This window comes from Aedes albopictus, chromosome 3 (assembly GCF_035046485.1).
Source record: "Aedes albopictus strain Foshan chromosome 3, AalbF5, whole genome shotgun sequence".
Taxonomy (NCBI): domain Eukaryota; kingdom Metazoa; phylum Arthropoda; class Insecta; order Diptera; family Culicidae; genus Aedes; species Aedes albopictus.
The window spans coordinates 417,064,395-417,092,137 of record NC_085138.1 but is presented as its reverse complement, the minus strand read 5'-3'; the positions used below and the strand labels follow the sequence as shown (position 1 = coordinate 417,092,137).

Here is a 27,743-nt window from a genome sequence, read left to right as displayed (position 1 = left end):
TCTGAAACATTAAAGTGCATTTAAGATTAAGAACACCGGCTTTACATTTGTAAATATTTATTTACCTTTGCTAACACAGTAACAGCAATATAAATCGTTTGTATTCTTTAATTGGATTCAATTGTAAAAACTTTCGATCCTACCAGTATAAAATCTACCTCTTTGTACGTATATTATCGGTGCAGTAAAAATCTTCAAAATCGCCCTACTCTTTCACAGCAATTATCACATTACTAAACAACACACCTGTACGAGATCCGAATCTTTTCCTATTGTAAAACTTAACCTTGGGTATCGCTTTCTCTCATATCAAATGTAACAACTACCAGAAGTAAATGACTAGGTGTCCGGGACTAACCCGAAGCTACCGACAGGCACTCGGTTCATCATCCGAAAACTTAGGCTATAGTTTTGCAGTATTTCAGCAGTTGGTTGATGCCGCAAGGCCGCAAGCAGCACTCGTCCACAATTCCTTTTGGACTTTTGCGGAAACGCGGTGGAATTAGATCGTTACGGCCACCGCTGCTTCTGAATCCGTAACCTTGCGGATACATCATGGCCATCCAGAGGGGTACCTTCTGCTGCTGTTGTGCTGCCTGCTGCTGGTCCACGTGCGGTACCATCATGTCCGTCGACATGAACGATTCCGGATCCTGACCCATCATTGCTAGCCACTCATCGGTACTGTAGTCTTTGTCGTAGTCGCTAACTGTGGAATGGTGAGAAGAGGTTTAACATTGTCACTTTTAACGAGGATTAATCTAAGTCACTCACTGGATTTTTTAGCTCCATAATGCAGATCCGGAAACTCATCGCACAGCATCGATAGGGTGAGCACCAGTTGCTTCCCACAGAATCGCTGATCGGCTGCGTGTACTACTGTTCCGACCATAAGCACCATAAGGCCCCAATGCATGACGGTTGATCCTCGCCCGGACTGGCTTAAAACTCGCAAGCTAGTTGAACTCATGCTGACTGGTATTCTGAAATGTCTGAAAAATAGAACCTACGCGTTACTCTTGCGCATCCGGAAGCCGTTCTGAATCAGTGATAAAATTCACACAAATGAAACACCCGATGACAATCATCAGTCCGTTAGTCGTTCGCTTTATTCGAGTTTTACATAGAACATAGAACGTAGATCTCATACAGGCACTGGTCAATCAACCATCGTTGACCGCGGTGGTTCCATCTCTTTGTCTAATCGGCGCAGTACTGCTTTAGAGTTTTCAACGTGCAACTCTTGCGGCAGCACTCGTCAACGATCTGGCGCCGAACGCGTCGATAGGATCCTCCTTCCATCATCATCGGCATCGGCGGTTCTGGTTGGTAGGATCTTGGATAGAAGGGATGAAATTGTAGCGCTTGCGGGACCGCCGGTTGATCGTCGAACACTTCCGGCGCCAGCTGTTCCAGTTCTTCCAGGTCCTGTTTGATTTCCTCGATCAGCTGCTCCCGGTAGGAACCCTCGTAGGATTTGTCGTTGGTGGCGAAGCCTGGCGGGAATCAATGAAGAAATAGTAATTCATTATTAGCTCAGAGTGAATCCTTGCGCTGATGGTGGGTACACACACACAAACATCATCCTCATAATCATCATCATCATTATGAGCTCAGTATGAAAAGAGCGTGTAAATTCAGAGAAACTTTGGAATGATGTCTAGTGTAAGTTATGTCCAGTCTGTATAGCCTCTGGCTGTAGACGGTGAGTAGTGTCTTAAAAAATGCTTGATAAGCCGTAGTACTAGTGTAACAAGACATGAATTCAGCGTTTCAGTATAATATAAAATAATGCAATAACTGAAGCGCAAGAATGTATGAATCGGAGCAATAGGTAGATATTTCTCGCAACTATCAATGTGCTTACCACAATATCTTGGATGAACCAACTCAAAATGCATTAATACTATAAACATTATTGTGGGGTGTGAATAATGATTAGTGGCATTCCCCTTACGTGTCCTTTCCCTATTAAGCATCGGTGACAGCAAGCATCATGACGAGATAGTCAGTGTGTTATACCCCGGACAGACAGGTGATACGAGTGTGATACACGTACAACGGTACTCACTGTCAAGAAAATTCTAACAAGACTGACTTGAATGAAGAGAATTATCAGTGAGGCACTCATTTCAAGCGCAAATTTACAATGATTCTTGTATCACATGTGTGTCATAAGTATTACTCCCTCAAGGGCCGTTTGCAGTTCAGAAGGAATTTCTCAGCCTATCTTGATGCATGAGAAATTCCTTGTCAAGAAGTTTCTTGAGCGATTCCTTTCGAACACGAAACTGGGCTTCATTGAGGAGTCGAGCTTTAACGGATCAAGTCGCCCGCATTCCGAGGTCCCGTTTCATGACAAGTGATTCTGCTGTAGTTTGCTAAGATGACTGGGGAACAGATTGTTCCAGTGAGTTACGCAATATTCACAATTATCTTTTAATTTTTACTGGCTCTTGCAATGTAGGGGATCAAACCGAATAGTTTTGCTCTGCACGACGGTTCGACACTTTGCATTTGGGCTTTTTCAAGGGTGGAACTGTCTACCGTTCTTCGTTTTTATCTCTTTCCGTTTTGTGCATTTAGAGCTTCTTGTGTGCAGTTTTAATCATTTTTACAATTATTGACAGAAACGGAGGGGTAGGGGCAATAACTATTTCTAACGACCTGGACTACACTGTTCATCGAGAATTTGTTTAAATGCTATTATGTATTAGATTAGATAAAAACGAAGAACGGTAGACAGTTCCACCCTTGTGAAAGGCCGAAATACAATACAAAGTTTAGCTTTGAAAATTATATTCCTGTAAAACTGATTATCCTGATACGTCTAATGCTGCACACTAAGATCAGCTCGGTATTTTTCCAATGTTTTTACTGAGTTCTCAACAGCAGATTTAACTCGGTACACTCGGTTGTTTCTTTTGCAGATATTCTGTAAATGAGTTACCGAGCTCAGCTAACAAACTGTCAAAAGTTGCTGATGCACGGTAAATATCAGGCCCCTGGCATCAATGAATTTTATCGTAGTCAACATCTTACTGCCTTATACTCATATTCGCGTAAATTTAAACGAGCGTGCTATCAACAAACGCTGCTTTTTTAATGTTGTGAACCACACACGAAATGCACCTTCACATTGTGTGTTTGTTGGGTTACTTTATTCAACTAATCGCGTGCTCCTTTTCCCGTACATTAATATTAATGCGAGTTTGAAGTGTTTTATGATCATTGGAGGTGGAAAAAATGATTTCAAAAGTTGATCAACAAACCATAAACAAACGTTAAACAAAAAGTTGTTGATGTTTTCGCATCTGACAGTGGGCGCTATTTACTACACTGAACGAAATCTCCCGCCGTACAGAGAATGATTTGTCATTCAAGGCGATACAGATCCGCAGAATCCGAATTTTGAATGATTTTGTACGAAAATGAGTTTACTGCGCTCTCTTGAATGAAAATCATCCTGTAATAAAATTAGAATCGACACAAATAACGAATGAATTTTGAGTTAGAGTTTGTTGTGATTGATTATCATCACAAAACCATCTGAAATCGTTTCTACATGGGCCTCATACTGAAAATCATTCAATACACAGAACGAAAATCCTTACGACCCAAGTATGATTCCTCATTCAATCGTGTGCTCAATCCATCATTCCTAAAAACGTTATCGAATGATTCTCCACGCATTTTTTTCGGATTTTTGTTCGACTTCTGTATTATAATTTTTTGCAAGATGTCTGACAAATATGAACAGGCAGAATGTGCATATGAGCATAATTCGAAAACAAGCTGAATGTATTCCATGACAGCCCCATTCCGAAAATCATTATATTTTAGTTTGTCTTTTCGTTTTGTTGTTGACGCACCAGTTTAAGATAGAAATAAAAACAAATGTGGCGGCCGAAGTGGTGGCCTGAAATTCTCTAAGTTGAAGGAAAAAAATATTGCTGCCTGATTCCAGTGAAGTGTGAAATGAGCCCTGGCAGTGGTCAGTTTAGTAATAGTTATAAAATGTTTTAATCGTGTATGTTTTGTGTGTTTTTTTTTTAAATAAAGCGTAATTCTACGACTAGATTTTTTTCTGTTATTATTTTCAAATATTTTAGGAAAAATAATGACATAACCTTTTCAAGTAGTACGAGAGAAATTGACTCTCAATTTTTCTTAAACTAGTTGAAATGGTTGTGATTTTATTTTTTAGAGGATATTTGAAGAAGAATTGAAACAAATTCAAGAGAATACACCTATATGAGCAACATTAGATTTTACTATGACTGTCATCTGTATTTGAACCGCAAAACTGGATGGATTTTGAATGACTATCATCCTTACCGAGATTTGTTTTGATTCCGTATAGAATGATTATAATTATAACATTGAATGATTTCCATATTGCTTGTTTTGTATCTGTCAGATCTGGAATTGAATGAGGGCATTCTACAAATCATCTGATTTTAGGCATGGGGCTCAAATGAAGCACTTTTTATTCAATTTATGGCGGGGATTTTGGTTCAGTGTAGCGCCCAGGACATCCTGTCTACCATAATTCCAATGCATTGATATAGGCCGTGTCGGGGGCCTGGTAAATATCGTTACGGGTGTACCGAGTGTACCGAGATAAATCTGCTGTTGAAAACTCAGTAAAAGGATGGAAAAAATACTGAACTCAGTGAAAAAATTACTGAGCTGGAACATCTGAATCTTAGTGTGTGGATGATTTGAACACTTGGTGTTCGAAACCAAAACGAGATTCTAGCATTGTTTTCGTTTGATTGGTTGAAGCATGCACATGAATTTACAGCACTGCACTTCAAAGTGCAGTAATCAGATGTGGCACACAGAAAACTGGAGCTACCATCTCAGAGTTACATATGCTCTAACTCAGTGATTCCCAAATTTTTTGAATTATCGCCCCCTTGTAGATAACGAAAAAAAAATAACCCGCTGGATATGTTTTCCTTTTAAGTAGAAGGCTGTAACTATTAAGCTTTTAAAACCCCTTTTACCACGTACCAAGATGAGTATTACTCTGTTTTCATTATTTAATTGCTTTGTTTTAAACACTAATGTTGTTGTTTTCGGATAACCAACCGAAATGGTATGTTAGACATACGTAATGCCTGAAGTTCATAGGCACAATTCGTGTTGAAAAATGGTCAAATTGAGTGGAAAAATTGCGAAAAAAAAATCCACGTAGTTCAGGTGGGGTTTGAACCCACGTCTCCCCAAGTCCGCTAGACAGGGCGCGTTAACCAACCCCGCCACAGAACAAGTAACCACGCAATTCACCATCTCCTTCGGTCCTTAGATGTCCACTTCCAACACTCTCTGAGCGTGCCTACGAACAACAGTGAGAGCATGTTATTCTTAGTGTCGAGACTGTTGCCTATCCACAGCACGTGCTCATCCACGACTAGCGAATGAGACCATCAGTGTGTGGCAGGGTTGGTTAACGCGCCCTGTCTAGCGAACTTAGGGAAACGTGGGTTCAAACCCCACCTGAACCACGTGAATTTTGTTTGCAAATTTTCCACTCAATTTGTCCATATTTCAACACATACAGTGTATCAAACAATTGTCCGTACAGCAATTTTTGGGTCAAAATAATTTTCATTCAAATGATCATAACTTTTTTATACATAAATTAAATACGCTGAAATTTTGATCAACCATGAGTTATATATCAAAGCTCCATTGGTAAAATTTTGAGCAAGATCGAATAAGTTTTCTAAAAGTTATAGAACTTTTAGTAAAACTTATAAGATTTTTGAACACATTTTTAAAACATTATATCTCAGTATGTACTCGATGAAACTTTTTCATTTTTTTTTTGTGATACAGCTTATACCTAAGGCTTTCATATGCAGCTTCGTTTGAGGTTTTATATTCACTATAAAAAATATGAAAAATCTGTATATGTTCACAGTGTCATTTAGAAATTTATCATATTTTGATCAAAAAAAGTGCCAAGTGTTTTCAACGTTTTTAAACACTCTTAATGTAATATTTTTATACAGGACCAACTAAACTACATATGCAAAGTAGGTCCTATGTATTTTTCATTCAGTTAATGCACTTTTATTGGTGTAAAACGTTTGGCAGATTATATGTGCAAAATATGGTCAATTTTTAAATATCGTCAACTCCATAAGCACATTTTTCATATTTTTTATAGTGAATATAAAACCTCTAAAGTAGCTGCATATAAAAGCCCTAGGTATCAGCTGTAACACAAAAAAAATTGAAAAAGTTTCATCGAGTACATACTGAGATATAATGTTTTAAAAATGTGTTCAAAAATCTTATAAGTTTTTCTAAAAGTTCTATAACTTTCAGAAAACTTATTCGATCTCGCTCAAAATTTTACTAATGGAGCTTTAATATATGATTCATTATTGGTCAAAATTTCAGCGTTTTTGATTGACGTATAAAAAAGTTATGAACATTCGAATGAAAAATTATTTTGACCAAAAAATTGCTGTACGGACAATTGTTTGATACACTGTATCGTGCCTATGAGCTTCAGGCATTACGTATGACTATCATACCATTCCAGTTGGTTATCCGAAAAGCAGCACCATTGGTGTTGAAATAGAGCGGCGGTCTCTCTATCGCAATAGCGGTCGTGCGAGGGACTTGCGACCGAGTCGAACGCTCAGTATTCATAAATCCACGTTTTCACCCGGTTGACGTCTGAGCGGTGCCGTGCTATCTAGATGGCCATGGAAACAAGTACATTTTATGCAGACAGGGTACCACTAAACGTCAAATTATTTCGTGCATCGGTGGAGACGTTATGTTATACTTATGACACACATGTGATACAAGAATCACTGTACAATTGCGCTTGAAATGAGTGCCATACTGAAAATTCTCTCAGTTCAAGTCAGTCTTGTTAGAATTTTCTTGACACTGCGTACCGTTGTACAGGAATCACACTCGTATCACATGTCTGTCTGGGGTATTACTCTCAGACGGAGTAAGAAGTTTGATTCTTTGTCGTTTATCCGTGAGTTGTAGATTGAGAGAAACAGAACAATCGTGAGTGCTGGAGTGAGAGACTTCAACTTTTTCATTCCATGCAGTGAAAATATGTTTTCGCGGAGGTGGATGAATCCGAATCGATCTGCTCGACAATAAGTACTCGTAAAAAATGTAATTGGTTTTGTTTTGCTTCGTAATCAAGAATCAGGCGGGTGCGAATAAACTCACACACAGCTGACCCTCGGATCCATAGTTAGTTTTTCACTCACGAGTTGCTTCATGAGGGCAACTTTTCCATCAAAACCTGTTAGTGATATCATGAAAGTATCCATCATCTCAAATAAACTTATGATCCATACACCACGTGGACATCTTGGAAAGGGGGAGGAGGTTCGAAAAATGTCCTACTAAAAAGAAGTCTAATTCCTACTATTATAATGCAGATTGAAAAGTAAACTGTAATTCTTGTTTTTTTACAAAAAAGAATCTACGAACGTTTTCAAAATGTCGTCACTTAAAAGTTATCCAAATAAAAAAAATATTAGAAAACAACAGATTGAACAAATATTCAGTTCAATAAAAAACTAATTTTGACAATTTGTTTCGCGAAAGCTAAAGAGTTGTTGTACAAATTAGGAATTATATTTAAGACAATGTTTGCTAAAAATACATCGTTCGGAAAAACAAAAAAATCGCCAATCTGCATATCGTTCAAATTACAAATGGTTCAAACATTATTCTGCTAATGGAACGGGGTGAAACGGAACGCAGAATCAAAACAACACACCAAAATTGGCTGCCAGCAGTGTGTTTTTTGACGCCCACAGGCTTGCTAGAAGTTCAAAATTAACCCCGTTGGTTTGCACGAGGTGTCGTTCAAACCAGCGGAGATTAACAGTATATGGACGCCCCCTTAGCCTTTCAAAGCCAACTAACTACGACAATAGTTAGGAATTGAGAAAACAGCGTTTGAAGTTTGACCACTCGTTTCCATGTAAAACTTTGAAGAATCGTCATAACTTGAAAAAAACATCCGATCATCTCGAAACTTTCACAGCTTGCCTTGCACCTCAATACATAACTGTGAAAAATATTACGTTTACTACAATATTGTTCAGTTTTGTGCTATATGGTACACAAATTCGTGATGGGACTGTTATGCGGGTACTTTCAATATGGGACGCTCGTAATTTGGTATTGAAAAATGATGGCTACTCATAATGTTAACTCAAAAGTGATGAAAAGTCAAATGGGACTGATATGCCAGTGGGGGCAGTGTAGGTGCTACTGAATAAACTTTTAAATTTCCAAGTACAATATATTTGAAAACTTCTGTCACTACTTAAATGATAAGCTGAATCCGAAATCCTAAAATGTATACAGATCCCTGGATTTATTTCTGACAAACAGTCTATTTTTTTCTGTTCGAATTTGTCACTGCGACCAGTTTTTAGATCTATTGTGACATTACCCGTATCCTTAGTGTAGCGCATGTCGCATTACTCCATTGCCATTGAAGGGCAATAAAGTATCGATTTTGATACAGTTTTGTTTTGTTTTCTTAGAAAACAAAACAATAGCACTAATAACTGGCCAATGGCCATGCATCGGAAACCTAGCACCGCCCTGGTTTTACTGCTAAATTCTCCCCAGTAGGAAGTTTAGGACCCGGGTTTTAACATTAGCAGCAATGTCATTCCAATAAAGGAACATTTGTTCAGTAATAAGGATTCTAGTATGTTCCTTGCATACCAGTCTTTGAAGAGTCAGTACATACATGGATCCCTAACTCAATTTGATTTCCTTTCTATTTATGTTAGCCTCGGATAGGGAGGTTTTTAACTATTTGCAAAGTAAAGCTGGTTAACTTAGTTCAGAGACTCAAAGTCACCAATACACCAGTAAACAGGAAGGACTAAATACTAAATACTCCTTGAAATACCAGAACCCATATTCAAAAATTGAAAACTGGGACGACACTAGGCTTCGGTTCGGTAGACCTTTACTCCGTAACGCAACCCGAAAAGGTGATCTACCCACGTTACGGGCTCCGTTAACGATCGAGCATCTTTTAAACCCCCTCAACCATTCATCCATCAGCACGGGTCGCCTGACACCTTGGATTGGGGTCCCCTGTTTGGTGGACTTTTACCCCCGGAACAGGGGGTCCGTAGTGCTATTCTAAGCCGGCAGCTACACGGGCAGACAAACAGTCTTAAGAAGTAGCCATTACAAACTATCATATCACTTCTTCCTTTAACTCTAGCAACCTTTTCCATCCAAACTCTGCCAGAAGATTCTCAAACGCACTTTACACTGTAAAAAAGAAGAATCATTAAAACATATTCTTGAATCAAAAAGTTCTCGGTTATCTACTGGATTCCACATGTCTGGCATACTCGCCAGAAATTATTATATCCAGACACATTCGTTTAGAAAGCTAATTAGGGAATTCCGGTAAACTCCTTCGAAAAACTCAATTCAGAGCTGAACTTTAAGTACAATTCCTGAAAAATATCTGCAAGAATTTATAGAGGCAAAATTGTCAAAACTATACCCCTGAAAATTTACTATAAATTTGCCAAAAAAATACGTCAGGAACGCCACCAGATTCTTTAAGAGTTTTTTTTTGTAAATCTATCCAAAAATGCTCTTCAATATATCCGCAAGGAACACTTCCAGAAAATCCTTTTCCAATGCAACTAAATACTCAACTTGGTTCTTAATTACTTGCTTTGGAGGATTGCTTTGCTGAAAATGCCCTTAGTAATTCATTGAAAAACACATACAGAAATTCCTCTCTGTGAGTTCTGCGATATATCTTTCCTAAGCTCCGAATGAAATGTCCTCAAAAATTCAACCAAACTATACAGAAGTATTTGTGAAAAGTGCTGGATGTTCATGGTTTTTTACAGATATTGTTCAATAGGCCTGTCAATTTTTTCAAAAATGTTCTCTGATTCTCAAGTCCACCTCCATATTTTGATTGGCATCCAAAAAAAAGTAACTGGTCAAATTTTCAGCCAAATCCATTGAAATTAAGAGGTGCATCAAATTAATTTTATGTTTTTCGACTATTTTCAAACTTCAAAAAATCATAACTACAAATTGAAAGATATACTTGTTTGATACAAGCTCTCCCAACAACGTATGCCAATAAAATTGAAGGAAACGTATGTAATTATCACATTTGTAATCCGAAGAACCTTAAAAAGTAGCATTTTGGATAGAATTTGTTCTGGAACACCCTGACATACGTATTAAGTTGGATATTCTAAAACGGCATCATATTCTCTAATGTTATTTGGTTATTTGCTTCTTTGACATGAATGCTGTAGGAATTAAGCAAAAATTATTAAAATTCTGGAAAGCCAAACACATCCCAAAAACTAGCTTTTCGGAGGCAATCACGCTGTGGCGCGAAATTGTACTGCCTATCGCGGGGGTCAACAAACAAGCATGTTGGTCAATATCAGTGCTGACGCGATTCAATTTTTTGCACGCCAAAGCATGATTGCCCTAGATTGATCTAGAATTTTGCTTTTAGAATCACCAGAATTTTTTTTCGGGAATCTGTAAAAAAAAACAATATATTTTTTGCTAGAAATTGTTGCACAGATTTCTTCAAGCATGTACGAGTACTTCAGGTTTTTTTTCCAAAAATTCGAAAAAAATACTGCTCGAAATATTATTTGTAAAGAACGACAAGGATTTCCGAAATGGCATTCTCTAACAATTCCAGGATTATTCCATATAAATTCACCATGAATTTACGTCTTTATTCATGAATACCTTCAGGAATGCAAATACCGTTAGAAATTCCGAAGGAAATTTCTCTTGGAGTTCTATCTAGAATTTGTTCACGACCGAATCATCTCGAGGCATGATAAATCATTAAAATATTCTCTAGATGTTTGTGCCAATAACACTGATCGTTCAACTCCAATAGTCGATTCTGGAGGAAGATGAGTCCTTTATCTGGAATCTTCAAACATCTTATATGAAAGTTCTTCAGATTTAAAATATGGCTTTGAATTCTCATATTCATATATATTTATCGGACACGAATGCCACAGGAGTGATTAAGTGTCTTTAATAAATATCAATAATAATACCCGGATATAGATGAATAACAAACCAATAACTTAATAATAACATATTTTGTCATCATATCTAAATTTGCAATTCTTTACAGGGTGCGGCAGGAAAAAATGCGAAAAGTTCAAGGCACTATTACACGCTAAATATGGGATATATATGACTATTTTTTCATGACAGTGTATCAGTCAATGTCTATATCCTAGCACTGAAAAATAAAAATGAACATATTTGATGTTTAACATGTGATAATGTAGGCCTAATAAGCGGATATCAATAAACTGCGCGCCCAATGGTCATTAAACAAAATGACTATAACAGTAACAAAATTAGCTCAAATTCGATGAACAACCAGACCACACTGATCCAGAGCCATGTAGTTTCACATACCAGATGAAATAAATACATATATTTGATGATATTGTAGAGAAAATCAAAAATTTTGTTTTATCAGATGCGAAATTTAGCGACCTGTGCGATTTTCTGCGGTTTGAAAATTCTGGTTGTCTTCATCTTCAGGCGCCGCCCTGTAAAGGTTAGTGACCAAAATGGGAAATTTTTAAATTAACTTTTCAGAAAACTAGCCTATTATAGATCATGGAACGTTGAAACATAGATTGGTTAATGTCAAATGGACGAAAATGAGGTTTGAAGTTGAAAAACACTTTCGCATTTTTTCCTGCCGCATACTGTAGTTTGTTATGAATAGTTCAGTATGGCACATAAATAACAAAACAAGCTATCATTGTAAAACTTGTAATTGGCGAGCTATTATTGAGTAGTATAATATCATAATAATAACAAATATATGATAGTAATATTACTATCAGCCATAATATCAAAACAATAACAAAATTTACCATCATAATAAAATATGTTAATATTTTGACATTCCTTATTCCTTATTTCAAACAAACTAATAGCAAATTTTTCCACTCAAACATTCTATTTTAAAATTTGCCCTTCATTTGCCATTTCGCACTACCCGGGTCATCAAACTAGCAACAATATTTCACCAATTGCAAAATTTGTTATGATAGCAAAATAAGACATTCAGTAGTTATTCTTCCAAATTTTATAAATAACAAGCGAATGGCATATTTTGATATATCATATTATGCTATTGACATGTTGTTTTAAGCTCTTCATGGAGAACTCATGAATGGCAAAATTAGTTATGACAATAAAATTTGTTATTCTTTTGTATTTGGTTTGCCATTCACCTCTACCCGGGGAACTCGCAGTTTTGGCACTTATCAAGAACAACATAATGACAAAATATGAATTTTGGTTATTCTAATGGTAACTTTTGATATTTGTTTGCAGTTACTTTCCATCCAAAAAACTTATAAGTTTTCATTTTGTTATTGGAATAAACCATTTAATTTCCCCTTCTTTTGGTGGACAAGCGAATAACTAATTTTAATATTGTTTTATTTTCAATAACTCAATAATGGTATATTTTGGTATTCTCAACCTTAATTTTTTTGTTCTTGGTTTGCCAAAAATTTGACATTCTTTAGTTATTTTATCGAATGTCAGTTATTATTTTTGCCCTTTTTGTCACTTATTTCAAACAAACCAATGGCAAATTTTACCATTCAGTAATTCTTTTTGAATGGGAAAACTTGCAATTGTTTTGTCATTATTTTCTGCCCGGATATGGAGACTAGAGCAAGACGAAACCGAAGAATGCGATCACCCGAGGAGGGAGCACCTACTGGAGCTGGTCCTGGGACGGGGGACAAAGCGAGCGGCCAGCGCCAGCGGCTGGAAGAAGATGTGGTGCAAGAGCGGCCTTCCAGACAACGGGCACAGCCCGTACCATGAACGCAAAGCACCCGCCAATGTTGCTGTGGCTGATCCCCGTCAGTCACTCACGTTAGCAGGCGGCCAACGGCAGCGGATCATGTGGACGAGGGAGATGAATATGTGCGTGATTCGCTGCTATTTTGTCTGCACGAGGATGGAGACGGACATGTCCGGTAGATCAGGGATGCTGGATAATACAACGACAGCAACTACGAGATGAACTAGCGCTCCACATGGCCACAGCAGTTACGCAGTTCCGTAGGGCAGACCCATGTCCCGGCACCGAATACCAAAGCTGCGGAATTCCTATCGGTTAACAAGTGCAGTAAGCATCCTAAACCAGGATATTTTGGCACAGTACTTGGAGACCGTACAGTACATCGAGGATCTGCAGTTTACTGTGTATTCAGATGCGGTGGCTGTTGTCAAGACGCTGGGATTACGGACGCGCCCGCAAGGAGACGGTGTAGGTCACACACGCCCCAGCACACAAAAACCCGCGTAGAAGCAGGGGAATCGATCAACGCAACGAAGCTAGTTCGTTATGTTGCTGAAATTGTGAAGCCCGCAGAACTCCGACATCTCACAGAAGTCATCATTACGGAGATCCTCGACACCCATGAACAGCGATTGAGTGCTCTTGCGAAACGATTGCGGCGTTATGGAGAATGTTCGAAGCAGAAAGAACAAAACCGGATGTTCAACATTAACGAAAGGAAGTTCTACAACTGTATCCAAAACGACAAGCCTGATTATGGACAAGGCCTTCCGGAGATTGGCGACGTCACACAGTTCTGGACCAATCTATGGGAGAACCCTGTCCAGCACAGCGACGATGGGATGTGGTTGGCAGAAGAAGAGCGACAGTGTAATGGAGTTGGAGACATGACCGCGGTCGTAGTTACCGCCCAGAGGCTATCGGCTGTACAGAAAGTGAGCTGCACCAGGACCCGATTTCGTGCACAATTTTTGTTGTGAAAAATTCTCGACGATTCACGGGCGGGTGGCGGAATGCTTCAACATGGTGCTAGAAGACCCCACGCAGCTACCATAGTTCATTACCAGGGGTATCACTTATCTTCTGCCGAAGGACCAAAACACAGCTGATCCAGCAAAGTACAGACCAATAACGTGCCTTTCGAGTCTGTACAAAGTCCTGTTGTCGATAATAGCGAGGAGGATACAGGCCCACTGCGATGCCAACAACGTGATGACCGAGGAACAAAAAGGGTGTCGCAAGAACTCGCAAGGCTGCAAAGATCAGGTCATCATGGATGCAGCCATCATTGTGGGTCATACCGCACTCGTACCTTCTTCAGGTACTGCAGTTGTACAGTTGATGACGGGAACGTCATCAGGCTGATGCAACACGCGATGGGGATGTGAAGCACGTCCCTACAAGTTACCGACGGAATAGCTGTGTTGCGGTCCAGAACTCTCAGCATCAGGAGGGGGATATTTCATGGCGATACCTTTAGTCCGCTATGGTTCTGACTTGCGATGAACCCCCTCAGCAGAGCACTCAACCAATGCAACTAGGGCTACTAACTGAAAAGTGGGGGGAGGAGTACAAGAACAACCCTAGACGACCTGAAGCTGTCTGCGGAATCAGTACAGAGGCTGCATCAACTGTTGCAGCTTGTGACGGTGTTCAGCAACGACATCTAGATGGAGTTTGGAATTGACAAATGTCGGTCAGTTCATCTTCGCCGGGGTCAAGTAGTGAACGCCAGCTGTTTCCGCGTCAACGAACAGGAGGAGATTCGGAATATGGTTGAAGGTTAAGCGTACAAATACCTCGGCTTCCTGCAACTGAGAGGTATTCGCCACACAGCGATCAAGAAGGAACTGTAGGACAAGTTCTTGCATCGTGTCAGCTGTGTTCTGAGGAGCTTTCTGTCAGTCGGCAACAAGGTGAAAGCGATCAACACGTTTGCTGTGCCCCTGTTGACCTACAGCTTTGGGGTGGTAAAGTGGACCAAGACTGACCTCGGGGCGTTAGAACGAGCAGTACGAGTGGCGTTCACCAAGCACCGCATGCGCCATCCAAAGTCGTCCATCGAGAGCTCTAGCGTGCGCAGCTTTTTCTTTTTTCTCACTCACTCTCGTAAACAAACACGCGAAAGAAACAGATAATAGAGGGGGCATTTTACCCCCTCTTTTATCTTGCTCTTTCTTGCGTTCAACAAAATGAACGAGCGAGAAAAAAGAAAAGGCTGTGCACGCAAGTGATCGAGAGAGTCACTCTGCCACGCGCAGTAGGAGGAAGAGGCATCACCAATATCCAGGCACTATGTGTCTCCCAGATACAGCAGTTGCGGGCATATTTCGTAGAAAGCCAGAACCGTCACGAAATGTACCGCACCGTATGCAAAGCTGACCACGGTTACAGCGCCCTGCATCTGGCGCAGGAGGATTACCAGCTGAATTGCAACATCAAGACCGTTGACGAGATGATCGTAACGTGGAAGCAGAAGGAGTTGCATGGGACTCACCCCCATCAACTGGAGCTCGAGCACATCGATAAGGCGGCGTCGAACGCATGGCTGGTGCGGGGTGACCTCTTCTCGGAAACAGAAGGTTTCCATCCAGGACCGGGTAATTGCGACGAGAACTATCGGCGGTACATATTGCACGAAGACGTGGAGGACCGCTGTAGGAAATGCAATTCAGTAGGGGAAACGATCGAGCAAGTCGTTGCAGGCTGTTCAGTGTTAGCTGGATCTGCCTACCTCGATCGTCACAACGAAGTTGCCAAGATTGTGCACCAACAGCTTGTTTTAAAGCACAACTTGGTCGACAGATTTGTACCCTACTACAAGTACCAGTCGGGCCCGGTTCTGGAAATAGTTGTACTGGGATCGCGAGATCATTACGGACGTCCTCATTCGTGCCAACCGGCCCGACATTGTGGTTTACGACAAAAGGATTAGGCGGGTAACCCTCATCGACATCGCTGTACCGTTAGACCATAATGTCCAATCAACGTTCTCCGGCAAGATAACCAAGTACCACGACCTAGCGGAGGAGTTGAAGCAGATGTGCCACCTAGAGGACGTCCGAATAGTTCCGGTTGTCCTCTCGGCAACCGGAGTTGTCCCTAAATCTCTCCTAAGGTCCCTAGACGAGCTGGAATTGAAGAAGGACCTGAACAGCATTCTGAAAGCGGTGATTCTTGGAACCCTTAGTACAGTTAGGCGGTTCCTGAATCATCACAACTGACATCCGAAGCAGACCCATTAGGATATAAGCAAACCGGCTAATGAGATCCACAGAGCCTAATCCCCTTTGGCACTCCGATTGCCCGGGGTAGGTGAAAGTTTCCAGCAATTTTTGCTGAGAAGTGCCAAAACTGTATAATAATAATACATATCCATATACGTGTAAAAAACGTGTTGATTTGCGAAACAGTGTAAAAATATACCGTGTTAATTCGAGAACCCGCTGTCACAAAAAACTGAGGGAAATCTGAAAATAATGAATATATCCTCACCTTCAGATATCCAAGAATTGTTTATGAGAGTTAATGAGTTAATGAGAGGTAGTGTCGCAAGGGTGGGTTCTAGGGGCGAGTAGGGAGAGAGGCAACGGATGGTTGAAGGGTTTGAAGGAGGGGAGTGCATTCTGGTTCCAAGCTGTTCCAAGCTGTTCCAAGGAGGGCATCCACTTTTAAAGGGGAGCAGACCGTTAGGCCGAAAGCCGTTAGGCCGAATGCCGTTAGGCCGAAAAGGTCATTAGGCCGAAATGGTCGTTAGGCCGAAAAGGTCATTAGGCCGAAATGGTCGTTAGGCCGAATAGGTCGTTAGGCCAAATAGTCGACAAAAACACCTGGTAGCGATCTGGGGGTAGCATGTTACTCACAAACTAATCATCATATGAGAAAAATTACAGAGTCAATAAAAAATGTCGTGAAAGGAGATAATCTCAAAATGAAGCTCCAACTTGGAGAGGATTGTTGAAGGACCAATTTATACAAAAACCTAACTGTTTGTTGAAGGAGTCGGAAAGGAGCTCTAGCAGAGGTGTCATTACCGCTCATTACTCTCGAGCTTCAATGTCTACGAAAGGAGTTAATGTATGCAAAAGGCTATCTGTGGCGCAAACAAGAAACTCAAGCGTGCTTTTATGAAAGAGACAGCATTACAGCATCGAAATATATGCCACCCCCAAGTAACATTTTAAGTTTTCTCATTTCTTACAAGCTGTTGTTACAACCAAACAATTAAAACTAATTTTAAAGCTTAGAAATCCTAACAGCTCTAATAAACCCGTAATAAAACCCATTAAAACCCAAAAGGGCCCACCCTACAGGAACCCTTAAAACGTTATGTATGCTACTTGGTTTTGTGACATATTCTTGTAGTATACTATACAGCATAGATAAGATTTGTTGTGTAGGTCGCAAGAAGAACAACATGCCGTTTTGGAGTTCGTACAACATTCTAAAAGAAGGATTAAAACCAAAGAATCAAACTGAATCTGAATCATCACATAAATTGGCAGTAAATTGCAAATTACTAATAATGCAAGAACAAAAATTATATCAATCATCCATGTCCATAATATTCATTTGCAAATTTTCACTGGGAAAACCCTGTTGCTGTGGCAAAAAAAAACTATGCCAAAAAAAAAATTACCGTGAAATGTAATGAACTGTTTCTAAAAAAGGTATTGCGCCACGTCATTTTGCGGTTTTTGGCATATAAATAATAATCCTTTTAATTCCTCGTGCAAAACCATGAATTCAATTTACAGTCCAAACATCAACATGGCGTACACACTTGGCAAGCCGGAATTGATCATCGTAATGAAAAATATGGATGCCGTCCAGTAAAATGCTCCTGGTTTTGTTTAAGATGGTTTAAGATCAGTTAGTATAAAAGGAACATGTTCTAGAGTTGTTGTTATTTATGAATACGATGCAATGACTAGCAAACACCTACTTATTCTTAACGCATAATTATGTGCGCTACACAAACACTGTTAAGCTTTAGGGAAGTGTGGGCTCGGACTGAATGCTCTTAAGAACACTTCGCTTGACCGACAGCCGTCAAAAATGTAAACAAACCAAAAATTTTGGTGTTTTCGTGTGTTTTTGGTGGTGTTTCGTGTTTTTTAGGTTGTTCGAGTGCTTGATGAGTGAGTTTATTGTTTTATTTGATCTTACGCCTACTGCGGCTGGGCGCGATAGTCATTATTTATACACAATTGTAGTGCCAGACCCAGAACAAACGATGCAATACCCACCCATCAGTTGCTTCGGAAACCCCGATTGCAATCGAACTCTAGTGAAGAAAGCTGGTTTGATCTCCTAGCCAGAAAAATTAAGCCCACCGAGGTTTTCCAATCACGTATGTTTTAATCATAATGACCCCAAGTGGTTCATAATTAATTGTCTTTTCGTTTGTTCAAGAGAAGATCGTATTACAGGAACCTTCTTAAGTTAGTTTTAATGCATCCACTGGTAATTCCGAAAGGGTTTAAGATTGATTTATTATGACTTTATGCAATTCATCAGGTTTTAAGACCGATATTTTAAGACGTGCAAGCGGCTTAGAAAAAAGTTTTATGATGAAGTTTTAATACGTACTTAACAGTTCGTTTACAATGACATTATTGCTTATCAAAAAAGCAAGATAATCGGTTTTATTCCTAGGACTTCTAGATATCTACAAACTGTTTTAAAGTTGCTTTTGTTGTTAAAGCTGTTTACTACATGAACATCTTTATTAAACCTAAAAGGGCTTACCAAATCCATGACAAAACCTTCATAAATAATGTCTAAGAGCAGAAGGTATAGAAATTGTTACTTGGGCCGAGTTAAAAATTTATGAAAAGGCAATATGGAAACTGACATTCGAGGACGATGTGTTACGTCAAGATGGCCAAACTATAGCAGGCTGTGATGTAGTTAGCAAGTTATGACAGAATAAAAGATATAGTATCTGCAACTGCACATCTTTCTTCACTACAGTATAAAGATATTCAATTCAGAAACATTGCTATTCAACCCAACCCAAAAGCATCAACAGCATCGTCTCCTCATTCTACCATAAGAAGGGTAGAAAAGTGATAGCAGCACAAAGGCAACCAATTCGATATAGCTGTCAATTGGAATCGCTTACGTAGTGCCCTAGTGGACAAAAGAGCTTTAAATAAGCTTATGTGGTTAAGACTAAAAAAAGCATTACACTAAATCCTTTTTTTACGCGATGGATGCGTCCGCGCAAAATAAGATCGTGTAAAAAAAGTTCGCGTAACTTCGTGAAATCGCGCAAAAAAAATCAAAGAAAAATCTTTTTTTACGCGATTTGCCCTTCGCAAATAACCAAAATCGCGAAAAAAACAAGTCGCGTAACTTTGAGAAAATCGCGTAAAAAATCGAGCAAAATAAAATCGCGTAAAAAAAGTCGTGTAAGAAAAGGATTTAGTGTACAACTATTACATTTTTCAATGGAGAGTTTCCTTTCTTTAAATCATAGGGGCTGTCCATAAACCACGTGGTCATTTTTTTGGGGCTTTTGCTTTACAATGGTGATCGGTCAAGCGCGAGGTGTGCCAAAAATAAAAACATTTCCCACCAACACACCAACATCCGCATGACCTTGTGCAGGCGCAGAGGATTCAACGGCCTGATGTGGGCAAGCGATTGCAATCATCACTTCCCTCCCCTTCCCCATTGACCAGCAACCTGACGCAGCAGGCGCCATTGTCGCCTAAAAATACAAGACCACCAACGCTCACACACTGAAGATGTCTGTTAGTCCCAAGCAGCTATCTCATTGGTTCCTTGTGTGAGTGTAGCTGATCTGGCGATACTGGAGTAGCAACTGCGGGCGGTCAATCAAGCTCAAGCTCAAGCTCAAGAGTTTTTCTTCTGAACAAAGACTGTTCTTCTAATTTAACTGTTTTTCTCATCACTTCTATTATTTTTTTCATCGGAGATTTTTCCTTCTTTTAAACATAGGCTATTCTTTCTACGTTTTAGCGGACTTATTTGAATTGAATCATGTTAATCATTTTCGTCTTGGAACTCTGAATTTTTTCTCGGTATAACCATAATTTAGACTTTGAAATACGAAAAAAATATTACTGTGTTATTCAACTGACCATTCAAAATCACCCAAAATTCATCGAAGATCATTTTCCTCAAACAAACAATTTTTTACCATCCAGTTGCCCTAGCAAATCGTTCAACCTAACAACCCGTTTGGCCTAGTAACCTGTTCGGCCTAACGGCGCATTCGGCTTAACGACCCTTTCGGCCTAACGGCTTTCGGCTTAACGAAATTCGGCCTAACGGCATTCGGCCTAACGGCATTCGGCCTAACGGCTTTCGGTCTAACGGGGTAGAACCCTTTTAAAGTTTCCCAAGCTGTTAGCTCCAGAGATGCGGCAGAAATCCCATAAAAGGGTTCTGGCCCTATGAATTGACGGTACGATCCAAGTCTTGCTAACATATAGGCTTTTTCGTTACCATCAATTCCACAATGGCCAGGAACCCGGTATAAATTGACTTGATTACGAAAAGACACTTTTTGAAGTGATTGAATGCAATCCCAAACATGTTAAGATGTACATGTCGCCGACCTCAAAGCATTCAGCGCTGCTTGACTGTCAGACATGATGCAGATATTTGAATGCCTGTAGTTTCTGCGTAAGCATATTACAGCCCATTCTAAAATTGCTTGAATTTAGCTTGAAATACAGTGGGCCACTTGCCCACAGAAATCGATAGGTTTATCCCAGGAACAGCAACTGCTGTTCCTACTTGATCGTTCAGTCTTGAACCATCTGTATAAAACACAATTGATCCTGAACGAAGATCTGGACCACCTAACTCCCACATTTCATGAGATGTGTCAACCACTCGATATGAACAATTAAAATTGTATGTTTTCTTCAACTAATCTCCATTATTCAAAATCAAGGGATTAACGTTAACTTGTTTAAGAATTCTGAGATGCCCAATAAGGTCACCTCCCAAGAGGTTCACAGATCTTTTGATCCTTAGTGCACTCTTTTCAGCTTCTAGTTGCACAAATTGATGCAATGGTAGCAAGTAAAGCAAAGCATTCAATGCTTTCGTGGATGTGCTCCTCATTGCACCAGTAGTTGAACAAGTTGCTAATCTCTGATTCTGAAGCTTCTCTAGCTTTTTTTGAGCTCCTTTTTCACCATACTAATCCAATGAATCATTTTTGGCTTTAATCCCCATTGCCTACCAAAAGTTCTTTTACTTATCCATAGAGCATTTGTCGCTTTAAGCTAAGTTTCCTGTTGCCAAGTAGAGCGCTCAAGTAAAATTTCACCTTTTTCCGTAAGTAATTTTGACATTTGTTTAACAGACAGCATTTTAACGAAACGATGCTGTAAGAAGGATGTGAAGAAAAGGGCACCAGGTTGTTTACGATTTGGACTTTTCGTTCGTTTCCTCAGGAAATGTTATTGAAATTTAAATGTACTTTTTCGCGCGCGTGTAGGGAAAATGATTCAATTTAAAACTTTTGGGTGGGCTTTTGGGGGAAAATCCAGATAGTGAGATTCCGACGGAGTTGTGAAGCTTTCCAAGGAAAATACTGATTAGAGACATTGCGCTGGAATTCTGGGGGAACTTTTAATGGTATAACAGAGAGAAGTAAGGTTAGATACTAATTTGAAATTCTGCAATTTAGGCGTTCGGACTACGATGGAAGGAATTCTGCTGGGACTCTGGCGGTTACAGGAAAGTCCTGCAGGAATTCTGGAAGAATTGCACGGGAATTTCAGAGGAAATCCCGGAAAATTCCTGGTGGAATTATTGGTGAACTTCTGGTGGAATTCCCGAATCAATTTTAGATGAGTTCGTGGGAAACTCCTGGAGGAATTTCTTGGAAACTCATTAGGGAATTCCATGGGAATTTCTGCAGGATATCCCGGAGAACTCCTACAAGAATTCACGGGGAACTTTTGGATATATTCCCGGCAAACACCTGAAGGAATTAACGGGGAACTTCTGGAGGCATTCCCGGAAACTTCCGGAAGTTTTATTGGGGGTTTCCTGGAAGAAAAACCTGATAATTTCTGGATGATTTCCCGGGGGAATCCCTGGAGGAATTTCCGGAACACTTTGAGGAATTCCCGGGGAACTCCTGGAGGAATTTCCGGGGAACTCCCACGGGAATATCCGGGAAAATCCGGAAGAATTCCTAATTATCTCCTGGAGGAAGAACTGGGAGAGAACTTCTGGATGAATTTCCTTGAACTCCTGGGGGACATTCTAGAGGAAATATCGGAAAACTCCTTAGAGATTTTTTTAGGAATTTTCGAGAACTAGAAAACCTCAGATTTCTTTTGATAGAGCAAAACAAAGCAAGAGCAATGCTGCAGATCTTGCTGCAGATTCTCACATAATTCCTTTCTTCCAGGAAACAAACATATTCACCGAGCTGGAGTTGTTCTGAAATTAACCGCAGGATATCCGTGCTCATTGTGTTTTGCCGTAGCGCATACGCGCCAACTTGTGGCGTAGTTGGGGGGCAAGGCCTTTCAAAACCAATCGAATGCGGAAAATATCGATGCAATTCATCTTATTCACGTGAAAACTAGTGCATTGGACCGAAAAAAAAGTTGAATTTTGTCCAATTTTGGAGAGTTTCGCCAACTACGTCACAAGTTGGCGCCTATGCCGCAGCGGCATACTTGCGGATTTTTTAGTACGTACCGCATTCCGTTGCTGAACCCATTGCGTTTTCCGCTTCAAACTGATGTTGTTTCTTGAGTTCTTTTCTTGTAATTTTTTTTATTTATTTGACGTCAATCAAATAAATAAATAAAATATTTGACGCTGTGTACCACATGCCTAAGGCCCCTGTGTACTAACAGCTTAATGCACCCTGATGTCTTTGGCGCGAAAGAAGAAACAAAAACGAAAGAGAAATGCCACTTTAACTCACGGAATAATACATCGACATATTATTCCGTACGGAAAATTAACAACATGACTGACAGCATCGCATGACAGTGCCATCTGTTGGCAAATCTTTCTGGCTGCAAATTACTTATCAACTGCGAACGCTTAAGTAATTTTGATTGCAGAAGTTTTACGTGACCATTACTTGTCCTATCTTTTTACACAGTACTTACCAGGTGGAAACTAGCCATTAGCGATTGCTTGCTCTAGATGAAAGTTCCAGCTAAGTTTGCTGTCAAGATATACCCCAAGGTATTTAACTGTATGTGAAAGTTCTATAAGTGTATTTTTCAATATAATATCTTTTATTTTATATTTTCTTTTTCGTGTAAATGGTACGATGATGGTTTTAGAAGGGTTTATGTTTAGCCCTTCTCTATCGCACCACGAAGAGACAAAATTTAAAGCACATTGTATTCTGCTAGTGACGATACCCAAGCAACACGACTTGTTGCTAATCCAGTAACAGCAACCTTAGTGCAATTTATTCACTGTCCGTATTACGGACGACAGAACACAATTGCTTCTTCTTTGAACCCCAAAAAGCGCAGATTCTGAATTCTTATGCAACATAAACGAGAAGGAATGATAAAAAAGTTGGGAAAAGATTTTGTCCAGACTCGAACCATGGACACCAGGGGTATTATCTACTCACCTTACATACTACACCAAACGCTCTGTGAGAGAATCGATGCTCAACACACCATAAAAGCTACTGAAGTTACTTGTTACTTTATTGCACCTTCTTTGTCACAAGTTAGAGAACTGTCAAAATAAAAAGACGCACAAGTTTTCTGTAACGCATATGGAACCTAATCTGAACAAACAAACCAGAGTTAGATGTTTCAGGCATGTTACATAACACATTTAATGTAAGCTGACTGCATTATCACTTGCGAGTAATATGTAAGCTCCGCCTCCACAGATCGATGTCAAACACGTGGTAATTTGTGATTTCTATGAAACAAAGCCGCAACTTTACGGATTTCGGAGTTTAAATGCAACTCAACTGACAAGATGGAAGTTTCGTGTGCTTCTAGTGCAACTCATTTAGACCAAAGCATAGAAAGCCACAATCTGCATGATGTTGCAGGTGCTGCTTGGGTACAGTCATATTTACCTCGAACTAATATGACTATATCTACTGCAAAGCCAAAAACTTCGAACCCCTGAGATTCTAAATGTTTGAGGAGATCATCAACTATTAAAGACCACAAATACGCCTCCTTGTGGGCACCCTTTAACTGCTTTAATACTAATAAAAGAGTTTCTACGGTTTGCTGATATCTCTCTCTTAGATAACATTTCGCTAACCCAATCTATGATGCATTTGTCAAAATTACGTTTTGTTATTGCAGATATCATTGAGTTATGAGATGAGTTGTCGAGTGTTCCCTCAATGTCAAGGAAAGCCGCAAGTGAAATTTCTTTTGCTTCCAAAGATCTTTCAAGTTATGTAACAATTGCATGGCATGTAACGCTGTTACTGATGATTTGCCTTCCTGATACGCAAACTGATGTTTGCTGAGAGGAATTTTGGCCATATATGATGGTTTTACATATTCATCAATAACTTTGTCCATAGTTTTAAGCACAACTGACGATAAGCTTATCGGCCTGAAGGATTTTGGTGACGTTTTATCCTTTTTATTTGCCTTTGGGTTAAAAGTTACCCGTACTTTTCGTCAATCTTCTGGAATGTAGCTTAATGCTAAACTTGCTTGAAAGAGTTTTGTTAATACGGGTGTTAGAATCGCCTTACCCTTCTGAAGTAGAACAGGATAAATCCCATCTCTACCTGGTGATTTGAAGGGTTCAACGGTGTCAATCGCCCATTTAACTTTATTCTCATTGAAAATTAGTTCGGCCAAGGTAGAGGCAGTATATGTTGCTGTCCGGTCAGTTTTTTTTTTAGATTTTAGTTGCCTTGTCGCACCCGAATATGTGCTAAGAAACGTTTTGTTTTTTTTTTAACAAGATTTTTTGAAACGTTTTGTATTTCTGACACACGACATTCAGCATGATTTGCAGTTTGGTGTCGAAATTTGATCTCATTTCATCGAAGGAAATATAGTTACAGTATCTCAATGCTGGCAATTTTGTATGACAATCGACGTTTGTCCGATCAACTATGCACCACAGTGCCGAGTTTGTGCCGAGATTGTCTCAAATATACACTACTTTTCATAAGTATAGACTCAAAAACAAAACCCAAAAACTGCATTTATAATTTAGTATGACTTAAAATATCTTAAAATCCCTGAAGCGTTCAAAGATCATCAAAATATCGTGATATTTTGCACATGTAACCGAGGGACTATGCACATAAACTCGAAAACTATTTTCACATTAAAATCTCTGTAAAGTACGCAAAGTAGTGACAAATGGACCAAATTTCCCCAGTCTCCAGCACACATTTATGTTATCTCAGAACACTTTCTGTCATAAACCGAAGTTCCGTTTCGAGGATTCAATTAAACTTGCTTCTTGTTACCTACACGTCATGTAAAGGATCTCATCTGTATATTGATTTGATGTTGCTTGTATCCCATGTACTACCACCACCCATCAGCAGATATTTTGAAACAATGAATCCAGAAAGCAAAGAGAATTCGAACTGTCAGTTTCAGTAGCTGCATGCTTCGTTAATCAATCAGCACAAATCGCATCATCGTTCATTATGTTGAAGGCTTCGGAAAATTACTCCGATTGGAGTATATATAGAGTGCCAATCAAGAACCAGGAGACGATATTCCGTTCAAGCACTACTGGGAACAGGTCGGTCAACGCACAACTGGACAGACATCCCTTTTTCACGTCTCAGCCTCTCAGCTTGGCCATGGAGACGCTTGATAATTTATCTTCACTTACCTGATTTCTTTCTCCATGGCGAAGGGTAGCTGTTGCAAACTAGTGCCAGCGTATCGGTCAACGCTTTTCCACAGTAGTGGCGTCTGTCGCGGCTCACCCGATGTAACTGAGTTTCCGTGGAATTACGCTCCACTGTACTGACTCGATTTCCACCGACTTCAACCAACACTATCAGCAGCAATAGCGCACAGCACAGAATGAAGATGGCACTGAACGTGCTTCGACGCGGATGGGATGCCATCGTTGGCCGTTTCGGTGACACGGCGGCTATCTGCAAGTAGAGAGAAATTGAACCATGGTGGCACTTTCGCAATCCAAACCTTTTTCAGTTGTTGGGGCTTCGAAGCATGGAAGAAACGTGGGGGCGGTGCGAGTTCTTTTCCTTGCTAGCGTGTTTTTGTTTTCATGTGAAGCGAAGCGTTGAAGTCTTTTTTATTGAATGCGATGAACCATTTTACATAGTTTCAGTAGATTCTCGGAATTTGGTGATTATTCAATGCAGTAACTTTTCATTTCTTCGTAACTGCAGGACTTTCGACAGCATTCATCAGCCAGACCGGTGGGAATGTTTCTTCTTGTCCGCAGCATCACCGATAGTTGGGATTTATCTGTTAAAAATCGATCCCAAGCAGTACCTAAGCCGTCGTCAAACGGCCCACGATCTGAAATTCCAATCGATGCAATCTTTAAAGTTGTATAGGAATGAATCCATTACCGAAAACATCGTTGCGTTTGGTATGAGGCCCATAGAATCCGTTCGGGCAAACGAGAAACATCGTCTTAACTAGCTTATTTCCGCACACTCTTCCCGATTCAACATCAACTACTAGCAGTCCACCAAGGCACAAAACCACCAAAACAGAAAATCTAGAATCCATCTTGTAGGCCTAAAACGAATATTTCCGTTCAGTAACTCGTTCTTATCTACCACCATCAGAAATCATTTCACTAATTTCAGTTTACATTCATTCACTGAAATTTTGATTCACTGTATCATAAAATCACCAATTATTTTACCACTCAGAATTTTCACTCTACAACACTTTACTCCGATCGTTTTTTTCACCAATTGAAGAAAAATGATTTCGAACCTCCGTTCCCATCCTCTCCAAATTACCTCTCTACCGGATCTGACCACCACCAGAAACTAGGCACAAGTACAAATTCGTCGAACAAACACACAATGTAACTTTGACTAGAGCTCGTGGAGAAAACTGTGTCTTAACCGCTGCCAACCCGACACTTTTATACGAATTTACCGATACCGATGATGGGTAAACCGCACCTCACAAATGAGCTAGGGGCCACGCGCGCCAAGGAGATGACAGCTTCCCGGAACGTTCGAAATCATCTTTTTCACAGCCGATTGGACAATTGCGCGATCTACCGCGGCAGGTGTTTCGACGCGATTAACGTTCAACTTTTTGTCACCGAAATCATCGTCATCATCAAACATTTGAAGGCAGTTTTTACGCTCGAATCAAAAGTTTTTGCCATGAAAATGTATTCACTGTGTGCCACTTGAAGAGTGGAATGCAATGAATACATTTTCATGGCTTTTGTGTTTGGTTAACAGCGAGATAACTGCATTGCAGTTCCCGAAAAATGACGACGGATGCTTGAGCCTTAAGCCTACCTACACGCAAGGATGTCTTAGGAAAGACTTTAGGCTCTAATTTGCATTATTGGTGCACACACGCAAGGTTGAAAGTGAATATTCATGACCAATGGATGGAATTTGTTGCATGTCGGTGCGTAAGCAAACGTCGTGGCAGATTATCGAATAACTAAGCGCTTCTAGTGCGTGGGAGTTTGTTTGCGGGAAAAATGTAGAAGAGGATAGTCAACAATTAGACAAAAAGTGGGAAATGTATCATTTTTTTAATTCTTAAATTTACTTTTAAATTTTAAATCTCATTTTTTTTCACATATATGTCGTTAGACTGAAAATGTACTTTTTGCCTTTCTCGTACACTAAGTGTACTGGAAAGGCTATGACACATTCTACCGTGACGTTAAA

The 27,743-nt window shown here is 39.8% G+C and overlaps 2 protein-coding genes across 2 annotated transcripts; both read right to left on the bottom strand.

Moving 5' to 3' along the window:
• Positions 1-40: 40 nt before the first annotated feature.
• LOC109622174 (uncharacterized) lies at positions 41-26,959 on the bottom strand. The gene is made up of 3 exons (XM_029875704.2): positions 26,841-26,959; positions 775-992; positions 41-709 (listed from the first exon to the last, which is right to left on the bottom strand). The coding sequence occupies exons 2-3, from the start codon at positions 968-970 to the stop codon at positions 399-401; spliced, it is 507 nt and encodes a 168-aa protein (XP_029731564.1). The 5' UTR covers positions 971-992; positions 26,841-26,959; the 3' UTR covers positions 41-398.
• LOC134283914 (LIRP-like) lies at positions 1,079-25,971 on the bottom strand. Its single transcript, XM_062856327.1, has 2 exons — positions 25,724-25,971; positions 1,079-1,496 (listed from the first exon to the last, which is right to left on the bottom strand). Exons 1-2 carry the CDS (start codon positions 25,962-25,964, stop codon positions 1,201-1,203), a joined length of 537 nt encoding a protein of 178 aa, XP_062712311.1. The 5' UTR covers positions 25,965-25,971; the 3' UTR covers positions 1,079-1,200.
• Positions 26,960-27,743: the final 784 nt, after the last annotated feature.